Below are 12,523 nucleotides of genomic sequence, written 5' to 3' on the forward strand. Positions count from 1 at the left end.
TCTGTTTTGTTAAAAGTATATCTATTAAAATAATTATTATTTGAGTCAGGTGTTTCTAATATTTTTAAATATGTTTTTTTTTTCTGGCTGTAGGCCATAATTGTCAAAATTAAAACAGAAAAAACATTTTAGTTTATGTAATGAGTCTAGGATATATTACATTTTCACTTTCTTAAATAACTGATGGAAAATATTGAGCTTTTTCACTATCTTCTATTGTTTTTAGATGCCCCTGTATACCCGTCTTTTCCTGCATATTCCTGCATGTGAGTTGCAAAACCACAAGGTGCACTTACTGTCTGTTCTTGTTACAACTTAGCAGTATAGATGCACATCCATGTAAGTCAAGTAAAAAAATAGTGTTTTGTAGTCATTAATTAAAAAAACATGAGTATTATAACACACACACACACACACCCACACACACACACACACACACATATATATACTGCTATCTCATTTTCAGTTCAATTTGTTAAAAAAAGTTTTTTCTTTCTTTGACATTTTTTTTTTAAAAATTACAAGCAATTTGTTGCATTTTAGTTTTTTACTGAAAGCAGCAGAGAAGCAGAACTACAAATACTCTAATATCTGCCTATTTATTGCAAGTGACATAGTTAGCGTGATATTCAACATTGTCATCTCATATCACCAGGCCAACGTGGAATCTGCGACTGCATACATATACAACATAACGCAGTTTTAAAATAAGTAAATTAATTTAATATTTGTCTATCACAGGGGTCTTGAACATTTATCAAGAACCCCTTAGCTGAAAGAAAGACAGAGCAGGGACCTAGTGCTACATTTATAATGTAAAATTGCATATTAAACCTGAGGAAATCAGATGGCCATGACAGCCTCCAAATGAAGTCTTGGCCTAATTATACTGCCTGTTCTTGTTTTTGTTTTTAAAGAAAAAAAAAAGATTAAATTTTAAGTAAACTTCATAATTTGATACAAAGTTCACATAAAGAAAAATAGTCTTGACCTGTTTTTGCTTTTCAAGTAGGTAGGAAACCTCACTTCCACATAGTTAAGTTGTTAGAAAAACATTTGTTGGACTCATGTTATTGTGTACTTTTAGACATATTTTGATATTTGAAAAGGAAAACATGACAGACCCACATTACTAGCAAAAAAAAACCCTGCTTAGTTTAGATTTACATTCTGAATCCCCAAAACTGCAGAAAAATTAGATTCCATTCGGGTTTGCATATCACATATCTTCCTAATAGCGTGCAGCCCTACTAATATATTACTATCACTATTAATAGCACTCTATGTCTTACCGAGTTTGGTACGACCTCGCCATCGCTCCAACTTCCATCCTGAAAAAGAGAATCTCCAGGCATCAGAGAAGGAGGGGTTTAGGGATTAAGACACAAGAGGAGGCTCACCTTTTCAAGTGAAGTGCCGGACCTCAGGTGTCACACCGCTGGTGAAGGAGGGGAGAGATGTGAGGGAGGGCCTGGGGTTCCTGGGGCCCGGGAGGTTAACTGTACTGTGTGCCCCCCCTTCAGGAGACAACAACAGTCAGGCTGTTATACTCAAACCAAAGGGAGAAACAAGAAGGGACTGCAGAGACTGAAGAGGCAGCAAAATGTACTGAAAGTGCTGAAGAGACGGGAAAAGACAGACAGAGGAGGAGGCGAGTGCAACACCTGTCGTGGCTAATTTATGAAACAGACTTGCTGTGTCGAATACCTCTTGAGGTACTCTGCAGTGCCTGAGAGGCTCAGAAAATTAAATGCTTTCATTCAGAGATAATGCTGAAATCCTTGTTTTTGCCAGCAGTGAATACAACATCCAGTATTAATAATATATGCCTCCTTAGATGACTTTTGCATCACAGCAGGGGTTTGTTACGTCTTTATTATTAAGATAGGAAGCCTTAATTGGCACAGTATGAAAAGAGCTACATGCATTCACAAAGCACAAATGTTTTAATAGGTTTCCTCTTTATTTAATGTTTCATGAGATTGCGTCTGATGTCTCACTGATTCGAGAGTAAATCATTCATTTAAAAATCTGTTACTATTGTTTGCTACAAAAAGCTACAGCAACTTCATATGCACATACATTTACATGCATGCAAGGCAAATTTTATTTTTAATAGAAAGTAAAAAATCACAGCAGCATAGGATAAATAATATATCATAAGAATATGATATTCTAAGTATTACGAACATAGAAAAACACATACATAATCCATAATGGTGAGATTCTTCCAATCCCTTTGTCGCCTTTTAAGTCAAATTGAAGTTAAACGACAAAATCTTATTATAGCAGCAGGAAAATGTGAAAGTCCTTGGTCATATCAGAGTGTTTATCCTTTGCAGATGATGTCCTCCTTTTAGACATGCTACCACTGAATTTGAACTGTGGCTTGAAGTTTAATTTTATCACTTTTCACGTGGAGCGGTTCTGAATCCTCCAGTTGAATTTACACGGCAACAAATAACAATGCACTTGAGTGAATGAAGTTCAAGTTAGAAAAGTGCAATTCATGAATTACTTGTCCAAAATTTTTCTTATCTGCAGTAAGTTTCAGCCCCTCAGCACGCTGAATATTACGTTCATTAAGGGCTTTTGGTCCTATAATATATATAATTCTGTGCGTTTTTACAGTTACCAAATGCTCACTTACAAATAAGAAACACTGTTACTGTGCCACTGTGAACAGCACTAGTTTGACATTGCAGTTCATTCTCTTCCATATATTACAGAGTAAATTATAATGACAACTCTCAGACTTGTTTGTGAATAAACAAAAAAAGAGAAGTTGAGTTTATTTTTACTTTTATTTTTTTTCTCCACGACTATGTCATGAGTCTTGACTGTATTCATCAAACACATCACAAGTTCACAAAAGTTATGTTAATTACAGTGAAAAGCGTATTTATGACACTTCAAAAATAACTAAACACAGTAAAGAATTTCTTATCCTTAACTGCAGCAAATACTAATGAAATTTGCTTTCATTTAGAAAATCTACTTGATATATATTTCAGTATACTATCATTTATAATGCCTTTTTCCGTTACAATAGACTGCTGAAGACAAACATGAACGTTCCAAACAGCAAATAGCTGCACATTAACGATATAAAATATAAAATTAAATACTCATGAATACTTGACAATTGGAGTATTGTCTTTTCACTTGAAAAAAATGTGTGTTAAACAATATTTACTGCACTGCTTGGTGAAGTTATAATACATTAACTATTTCCATGTAACAAAAGGAAAGGTTAGAGAGGTCCAAGGTGTTCTAAGCTAGTTAACAGTGGTGCTTGAGGGCTGTTGTGCACTCTTTCGTTATTTTTTCTTTCCCCACCTTTAAATATACACCGTCACCCTTTTTTTAAATTCTTTATTATGGATCAGGAAAAACTTCTTAAGGCTCACAGGGTGACCGTAACAAGAACCACAGAACATTTAATGAACTTTGACAAGAACTTTCCTCCATTTGAGAATAGCTTTTTCTTAACAATGTCAAATAGTTCCTACAGTACCAACAGTATTTCTTTAACATCGATAACAGGATGCCTTCACGTCAAAGTTGTGAGGCATTTTATGTTCTCATTAGTCATTTTCACATTATTTCTTTGCCAGTAGACAATATCAATAAGCACACATTTGGCCACAGAGTATGTCATGAAGATACTCAGAGACTTTGCGTAACACATAATTAAGGGGCATTTCATTTACTGCACCACTTTAGTCCCCTTCTACATTAACAAGTGTTTGGTTATTGTTTTTAGGGCAGGCTGTGTTAAAAGCGTCGGCCACCAGGGGGCCCTGGCCACCTCTGGCCTCTGCCAGGTGGGGGGTGAGGCGGAGGAGAGACCGGTCCATTGTGGTAGCTGTGTAAAAGGATAAAATCACACATTGGATTCTTGGCTTTGGCCAATAGGGGGCGCACTCTGATAAAAGCAGCCCTCTGAACTATTCCAATCAGGGATGTCATCCCCTCTCAGTCACTGTGTAATTTTGAAAGGCAAAATACAGTGTAATGTCTTTTGTTCAAATTCATTATTCCATGCAGTGTTTAAGAGTCTGCTTTCAAATACATGAGCCACGAGTTTACTTTTTACGTACAAACTAAGTTTACAGTCTTTGGCTCAGCATTTGTTGTAATATGACAAATAATTTGGGCAAAAAAACTATATTATTTATTCTATTTGATAAACAAACTGAGATAGAAGTGTGATAATTGGAGTTAAAGGTAAAAGAAAAATCAAGCTGTAGTGAGGCTTGAGAGAAAAGGGACAGAAAGGACTGCACATTGTGTCACAACCCTCAGTCTTTTGGCTTGCAGTTTCCCGTGTATTTGCATCACAGAATAAATCATCATCTAAAATACTCACCAGGTGTGCTTTAAATCTAGAGTGTAGGATTTTGTGGCAGTGAGGTTGCAAAGTGTCAGCCAAGCATGTAGTAGAACAACGGTAACTGGCGCAAAAACAAGAACGGTCCTCTCTAGAGCCAGTGTTTCATGTATTTTTTTATTTTTTATTTTTTTTTATCATTCAGTAATTGATTTCACCTTGTTTATCTTATCTCTTTCTCTTTTTTTGTAAATCTGTATCTTTTATTATATTTTTATATTTTATTACTCTGTAAAGCACTTTGAATTTCCCTGTGTATGAAATGTGCTATACAAATAAAGCTGCCTGGCCTTGCATGTTTGTTCTGGGTTACAGCAGAAACATGTCGGACTTTGTGAAAGACGACCTAGATGGAGCCAATCGATGCCCCTAAATCCTACACACTGGACCTTAAAAGCTATTCAGGAAATCTTAAAAGCGTGCAAGGAAAGTGCTGAGAATTGTGACTTGCAAAGCTCGGGAGTAAAGTTAGTATTCAAACAGTTCTTACCCTCTTGGGCCGCGGGGGTGGAAGTGACGTGGAGGTCCAGGGGGCAGCATGCCACGGCCATGATGGTGTGGTGGACGCCCTCTGAAACCAGGATGACCTGGAGGAGGCGGTGGAGGAGGTCCATGCCTGCAGAGAGGGATAAGCGTAACAGCAATAAAATACACCTATATAGACATTTTCAGTCTGAGGAAACTTTTAGCAGTGAAACGTAAGAGCCAGTGTTGATGCAAAGACTGAACGATAACACACATCGACCCATTTAAGGCCAGTGATTAAAAAATGTCATAAGTAAGATACATACAGTAACCAAAACCTTTTAGGACAAACAAAAGCTTTTAAACTCCGTAGGATCATTCTTAAATGTTCGACAAACTGTTTCCAGTCTTTTGGCTGTCATGGCTGCCCATGCACGATACTGGTTTACCATCAGCGGTCTGGTTTGGCATTACTCGATCCGAGACGAGCCTCACCAGGCAGAGCAGCAGAGATTTGCATTTCCATTACAACAAGGCTACCTTAACTTAAGGTTGCATCCTAAACTGATGAGGGCTTGTCTCAATTGATGGCGTTTGAAAGCAGCAGGCTTAAGTCTTTTTCTTGTGTGTTTTTTTTATGTGTGCTTGTTTTTTCATCACGCAGCAGGTACAAGAAGTTTACCTGTTGGAGGTGACCTGTTTGCAGAGGTGCAGTAAGTCATGTCACTGAGACTGTTTCTGGTTTTACTTTCTTCCCTACAGTACTAGTAGGCTCGTTTTACTGAAGAAAAATAAAGCAGATATCTAAAGTACAAACAGGAAGCAGAGTAAAACTTCACTCCAAACCCCAAAGACTCAAAAGCACTGAGAGCTGAACGCACAGAGACTTAGAAATGTCTTTCTCTCGGTTCTCCTGCTGCACAGGAGGTGAATGGAGTCTCACAACACACACACGCTGGTTTCAGGGGAGGTTGGCTGTGACTGGCTTGAGGGCAAGCGTTCCCTGGAGAAGCTCCAGCGTGGTTCAGTGTGACACGGCGCGTCTAAACTGATAATGGAAGTGCAAATGGCTGCGGCACAGTTTGACTCTGCGCGGCCCAAAGAGCTGATGGAGGAACAGGATGTTTGTGTGTCAGTTGGTTACCTGGGCATGGGTGGGAAGGGCCCTCTGAGGTGCATGGGAGGAGGTGGGGGAGGAGGCGGAGGAGGGGGAGGGCCCATGCCCATTGGTCCACCTCTCCCTCTATGACCTCTCAGGTCTGGGTAAGGTCGCATCCTCCTCATTCCTCTGCAAGGGAAGGCCAGGCAATGAAAGCTACACATGAAAACCTGGTATACTGCAGCCGTCTGCATCAGTCAGTGCAGAGACAGGGTGAAAAATGTCTTTAATGTGGAAAAAAACAGCAGAAAATTTACCGGTTTAATGAATGGGCGATGCTGGAACTCTGCTAAACTCCTTTTTTATGTTTGTGTTTTTTCCTGGTTTTTGCTTAGTTTTTTGTTTGTTTTGGCTGTTTCTCTTTTTTCTTTGTTTTGTTTTTAATATAGATTTATATGTTATTGATATTATTATTGTTTTGTCATACATATTTATATATTTCTTGTGATTTTTTTCATTGGACTGTAAATGGTTAAGTTTGAGGTATATGCTGAATTAACAGGTTCATTTTGGGAAGAAGTAATATCACCATTAAAGATGTACTTTGTAGGGTTGAATATGGACATGAAAAGACCAAAAGTATAAGCATGCAAACATAATTGCAAACATCTCCTCTATGTTGTGTGTTTTATGTATTGCCTTTTTGTTGAATGAAAAAAAAAAGTTCAAACATTTTTTTTGTTTATTAATCTTAAATACAGGTATCAGAGGTAGATGTTTAACTTTGGGTCTCCTCCATAAAAAACATACATATTAGCTACAAAACATAAATGATTAGCTAAACTACCCAATTAATTAAAGCAAAATGTTGTTACTTATTCTTAACACCATGTATATTTTAAATATCCGTACCTCATGGGTGCAAATCCATTCATGGCTCCATCTTTCCCTCGACCCCTCCCAAATCCAGGTGGACCGAACCCTTTCATCATGCCCCGCCCACCACGCATGATGCCTCGACTCATCCGACCCCCTCGGCCACGGCTTTTAAACCCGCCACGACCCCTGCTGAGATTAAAAAAAAAAAAAAAAAAAAAGACGAAAACTGACACTATTTCACAAGTGCAAGTTCAGTCATGTAAAGCTGTAACAGGCGACTTTGCACGCTGGTGAAATCAAAAAGCAGTGAGGTCAACTGAGGCTTCACTTCAAGCCTGTTTTCACCTGCTGTTATCACGCGTCTTAAGTGATCAGATCACAAGTGGAAAGCTCTGTGTCTCTATGTCTGTCTGCTCACGCCTGGCATTAGAAAGCATTTCCACATGCGTTAAGTGATCACTTTATCAGTTACCTGCTCTTTATGCAAATAAACTCATGAATCATTTCCATTTGCAAAGAGCAATGTTTTAATATTGTTGTTGTTGTTAACCTTTATGTTTTTAAATGAGTAAAATCTAAATCTTAATTAATCCTTCTGACAGTCGATGAATGGGTTTGGCAATAGTTTCTTCGTTGGTGTGAGTTTGTTGGGTGCGTTTAAAAGCTGCTGCTGCTGCTGATGTTGGTGCGTGAGGCGTAGAACTAACTATTCAAAGTTACATTTAAGACTTTTTAAGAAATTTTATTGAATCTCAAAGTAAAAGTAAAAGATCTGCCTGACATTAAAATTGGAAAATTATTTTAAAAAATAGATATTACCAGTTATTGTGTGATTTTGAAAAGGCAATGTCAGAGAAAAAAAGATTAATAAAATCCTTCTCCCAAGGTCTTAGCATTTTTAACACTTTTAAAAGATTATTTTAAGACTTTTTAATAGCAATCAAGGCCTTATTTTTTAGAGTTGTGAATTTAATTCCTTTAAGACTTTATAAGGATCTGCGGGAACCCTAATTTAGGAAGTATTTGATGCCTTCACACCTGCACTTAGAGTTGTCCCTTGTAATCCAATCACTCAGGATGCTTGTTTATACCAGGTGTAAACAAGGCCTTAAACACCCACACTAATCCAACCTCTACATGACTGCTTCATATAAAAACACATATTGGTCGGACGAGACGGGAAAAAGACCCAACATGGGCAACCCCAGTTTTCAGTGGACGGACATGATCATTGACCGCTGTTTAGGAGGCACCTCATTGATAAGTAGCCTCTTTGCATGTAGTTTAAAAATCCTTACGTATCCATATATACAGTAGTAGGCTGTAAGACTGACCTAAATTTGTTGTCCTTCAAGGGTTTCTGAGATTCATCCTTGGAAATTTTTGAAGTTTCTGTCACCTTTTCTTCTGTGTCTGCATCCATCTGAAATGATGCAGGTCAATATTAACATACAGTACACTGTAATTCGTCTCACAACAATACATAGTAAATACACACAAAGCATAAAGGCAAATATAACAGCTGCCTTGACATGAAAAAGATCTATACATGCACAAATGCATTTTGCTTGCACATGCAAAGTGAATTATTCAAACTCAGTGGAAAAAAAGGGCATTTTACTATTTTAAAAATAAACGCATGCATAAGTAATGTGCAAGTTCCCCGAAGCTATGAGGTAATCAGGCATGATTTAAAGAAATGGGAGCCTCGCCCCAAAGATGTATCTCTTATTCATTCATGTTTGGCATTGTATCAGACAGTTATAATAACTGATGAAATACCTGACTGGCAAACAGCATATCTAGGTATGTGTTTATACAATGTGACATAAGGCTGTTGAAGTGTCACTCAACAGGTCTCAGAAACATGAAACCTCAGTGTTGCATTCACCGCATTGCTCCATCAGTGGGTGTGATGGACTGTGCATGCCTCATAGTGAAGCAGGTGACAAGTTTGCAAGTTGCACACAGACAACTGTAAGTTAAACCTGATAGTGGGAAAATTATGAATAGCACCAAAGCCTGAATCACTACTGTAAAATCAAGCATCTGTGATGCTGCAAGACAGTGGCGTGTGTAGAGTAGACTTTTGTGATATAGGGGAAAGGTAAATCGCTGGGTGCTTAGCATGGAACTGCCACTTAACATATTTGGGGAAATTGCATTTTTGGAGTGACTTTCAGAATTTGCCCTGAAGGATCAACCGCCCCAGAAAACCAAAACATGACGAAGGCGCATGTAACTTGTTTTTGTTTTTAGGCGTCTGGTGTTTTGACTGAAAATCCCATGATCCTTAGAGATCTAATTGTTAGGTTTTTGGGGATTATATTGGCAGAAATAGGATACAAATTAGTAAGTATATTTTCTTTGGTGTATAATCACCTGAAAATAAGAATCATTGTGCTTTCTTTAACATAGGGAGCAGTACCTTTTCCATTGTCAGCCAGAGGGAGAGAGGAAGAGACCTCTGCAGATGACTACGCTCCTGGTAAAAAATCTCACACTTGGCACATGGGGGACATTTCAGATGGTAATAATCTGCAGTCCTCACTGCTAGATGACTCTAAAACCTATAAACTTCCTTCAAAAGGTGAAAAAATTAACCAAATACCTTTTTAAAAGAACATTATTGTTCTTTTCAGTAGAAAAAACCCTATGTACGTTTAGAAGCTTTAGGATCATTTATTATCCTTAAAAGTTTCATATCTATCTAGCTATCTCTCTATATAAATATATACATATATATACTGTATAGAGTAGCCTGTTTACATACATGTGTGTTGTGTTTGTTGTTTTTCCCATTCTTTCTCTGAACTGTAGGTACACTCAGTTGCCAGTTTAGACAGGCAGACCTTACTACCATTAACGCTGTCTAAAACAAGAGCACTGCAATTAATGCTACCTCCATGAAAGTTACATTTCTCACTTTGGAGGGTGTAGATTGTGTTGTTGTTGAATTGCATTGCACTGTACTTAATGTATTACCTATATTTCTTGCATCACATCAACATGAATGATGGTTGACTCTCCCTTTATAACTTTAACTAGATCTTTTTTGTATATATTTATATCTATTTACACGTATTTCAGATACACCTCTTGTGGAGCAGTGTTATTTTTCGGATTGCACTAGCTTTAGTGCATAAAACAATGACACTTTAGAGGCAGTGACGGAAGGCTGTCACATACATTACCACAAGTGTTATTTTAGAGTAAATAAGCCTGCAGAGCCACAAGCACGTCGAGCGTCATGGAAACATTTCTATCCTGATCCAAAGAGGCGGTTGGCGCTGTGAGAGCTCTTAAATATAAAACCTGGACCAACAAAACAACCCTGTTCAACAAATACACTTAAGGCCATACGCCTTTACACAATTTAGCATGCAGGGGCTAACGATGAGCACAGCTGGCTAAATTATAACGAAAAGGGCTAAAGGGGGACCGTCTAATTCCTGGAATAAACATCGCAGAGCCGACCTCACATACAGTATAATGTGCCCAAAACAGTTGCTTTGTTCTAAGTTATATTCGAGTTGGCGTTTAACGTTTGGACAGCCACTTTCTGAACTAAAAAACGCAGAAAAATAAGCCTGAAAACGAAGTGTGTATTTAAATGTTAACTGTATAAAAGGGGCGTTCCTATGGTTTTCAAACGCTTTGCTAGAAGAGAGAATGGACTTACTTCAGCTGGTGATGCAGGCGAGGTAGATTCAAAAAGTAATATATTTACTTGCTAATAAAAATAAAAAAATATATTAGAAAAATAAAAAATATACAAAATTTCCCTCTGCTTCTGTCACTCCTTTGCGTTTTGAAATGGCGGCTTCGTCAGGCTAGACTACATCCAGGTTGGGATTTCTTTGTGAGGAACACATTATGTGGATTGTTACGCCCACTAGGAGGAATGCTGGTGTCTGATTGGCTACATTTCGCTGTCGTTTAGATGTTCCGGCGTTTTGATTGGGTGGAATCGGGTGACGTACTTTCGACTTGTACCGCTCATCTTGAAGACGGTATATTAACTACAGCACCAATTCAACACGTCATCAGTTTAGGGACTGTTCCTTGCTTATAAGGAGGGAGTGGTTGGGGTTTGACTCATTTTTTTTTTTTTATCTTGCACTCTATCCAAGTGATTTTAATGCAATATCATTATTTTAAGCTATAATATTTTCTAATTTCTTTATTTAATTTTTTTTTTTTTTTTTTTAGAAAAGTGCTTGGCCCATATAATGTGTTCATGGACCATCTGAAATTTCAAAAATACAACAATAATTTCTGTTTTTTCAATTTCTGGTGAATGGTGTAATCTTACACAAATTCTTAAAAAGTGATTTTTAAAGAAAACAGCATGTTTTCTAAAAAATCTTGAAAGAAAACAGGTCTTCGAACATGAACACAAAAAAGAAAGTCAGTAAAATAACTACAAAATACAGTAATTTATCGTTGTATGCCACTCCCCCTAGCCAAAATTTAGAAAAAACAAAAACAAAACACAAGTCACTTCCCAGTGCTTAAGAACTATTTGAAATGCCTCTCTTGTTTACCATCAACCCTCTTAACCTCATAAATAAAAAACAGTCTCTTATTGTAGAAAACATGTTTGTGTATATTACCTGGATTTGACACAGCAATTTGATTAACAGTGTAAACATGTTAAAGCAAACCCGATATATTGTACAGTTTGGATAAAATATATGAAGAATTGGGTCATTTAAAAAACAACATCAGTAATTATTTAATGACACAACAAAACGTAGACATAAAATATCATGCAGCTATACTCTAAAATACACCAGAAACAAAATTCAACAAACATGATGAAGTTTTACTGAATTCTCAGTTCACACAAACATAAGAATATAGGAAATTCTTCATCAGTAAAGATGTATTACATTATGATACCACGAGTCAAACAAATACATAACAGCATACTAGTTCCAAACATTGAATTCATAACTAAGTCAGAGGCAGCCTCATATACAAAATAATTGCCAAGTGCCCGTTACACAATATTTACACCAAGAGAAGGGCAAACAAGAGAAATTTTTAAAAAATCGCACTCATCAAATATATAAAACCAACTCATTAAATGTTCAGATGAGAGGAAAGCCGGTGCGTAAAAGGTCCATGTGCGTCCGTTACGCGCGGCTCAGGATGTCTGACAGTTTGTTAATGTATTCAATGGTGTATTTGAGGGTTTGTATCTTGGTCAGGGGCTGGCCTCTCTTGCTGTAGTCCGGCGGCAGGTAGTCACGGAGCTGGTGCAGAGCCTCTGCAAGACTCCTCATGCGCATCTTCTCCCTCTCACTGGCCTTCATGCGCCTTTTGGTGGACATCTTGGGTTTGCTCAGCCTCTGCGCTGCTGGTGTTTGTCTGCGTCCCGTGAAGCCGAAAGAGAAGTCCTTCATCTCCTGATGCCCGCTGGGGTAACACATCTCCGGCGATGAGCACATGGAGTCAATGGAGGACTCCGGTGAGGTGGACTGAAACGAATCCGGATCTTTTTCAAAAGTGCTCTCATGGGTCCTCCACCCAGACAGTATCTTAGCTGTAACAACCTCCAGGTTCATGTTAGAAATATCCCGGGACTTCATGCAGCGAGGATGACATGAGGCGTGAGTGACAGGCTGATTCTGTGAGGGCGAATTTGCCAAAGCGTTTTTATATAGAAGCAGATCTCCGGA

General features: G+C 38.0%; 2 protein-coding genes across 4 annotated transcripts; both read right to left on the minus strand.

Moving 5' to 3' along the window:
• Positions 1-595: 595 nt before the first annotated feature.
• si:ch211-51e12.7 (uncharacterized protein LOC336335 homolog) lies at positions 596-10,676 on the minus strand. 3 transcript variants are annotated; one of them, XM_042503856.1, is made up of 6 exons: positions 10,519-10,676; positions 8,171-8,259; positions 6,870-7,022; positions 6,003-6,146; positions 4,884-5,009; positions 596-3,868 (listed from the first exon to the last, which is right to left on the minus strand). In XM_042503856.1, exons 2-6 carry the CDS (start codon positions 8,257-8,259, stop codon positions 3,778-3,780), a joined length of 603 nt encoding a protein of 200 aa, XP_042359790.1. In that variant the 5' UTR covers positions 10,519-10,676; the 3' UTR covers positions 596-3,777. The 3 variants fall into 3 exon arrangements, with proteins under 3 accessions (XP_042359790.1, XP_042359791.1, XP_042359788.1); XM_042503857.1 differs by having other exon boundaries at positions 596-1,517; positions 6,870-7,025; XM_042503854.1 differs by having other exon boundaries at positions 6,870-7,025.
• A 1,116-nt stretch (positions 10,677-11,792) lies between these two features.
• Positions 11,793-12,433, minus strand: msgn1 (mesogenin 1). The gene has a single exon (XM_042503589.1). It carries the CDS (start codon positions 12,431-12,433, stop codon positions 11,978-11,980), a length of 456 nt encoding a protein of 151 aa, XP_042359523.1. The 3' UTR covers positions 11,793-11,977.
• Between the last annotated feature and the right edge of the window lie 90 nt (positions 12,434-12,523).

This window comes from Plectropomus leopardus, chromosome 16, assembly GCF_008729295.1.
Source record: "Plectropomus leopardus isolate mb chromosome 16, YSFRI_Pleo_2.0, whole genome shotgun sequence".
NCBI lineage: Eukaryota > Metazoa > Chordata > Actinopteri > Perciformes > Serranidae > Plectropomus > Plectropomus leopardus.

Excerpts from the sequence above, each read along its gene's own strand:
- si:ch211-51e12.7 (XM_042503854.1), bottom strand. The coding sequence starts at position 8,259 with ATGGATGCAGACACAGAAGAAAAGGTGACAGAAACTTCAAAAATTTCC. Across the intron at positions 7,026-8,170 it reads TTGAAGGACAACAAATTTAG|CAGGGGTCGTGGCGGGTTTA; the intron begins GTCAGTCTTACA and ends TTTTAATCTCAG. Across the intron at positions 6,147-6,869 it reads AATGGATTTGCACCCATGAG|AGGAATGAGGAGGATGCGAC; the intron begins GTACGGATATTT and ends CTTCCCTTGCAG.
- msgn1 (XM_042503589.1), bottom strand. The coding sequence starts at position 12,433 with ATGAAGTCCCGGGATATTTCTAACATGAACCTGGAGGTTGTTACAGCT.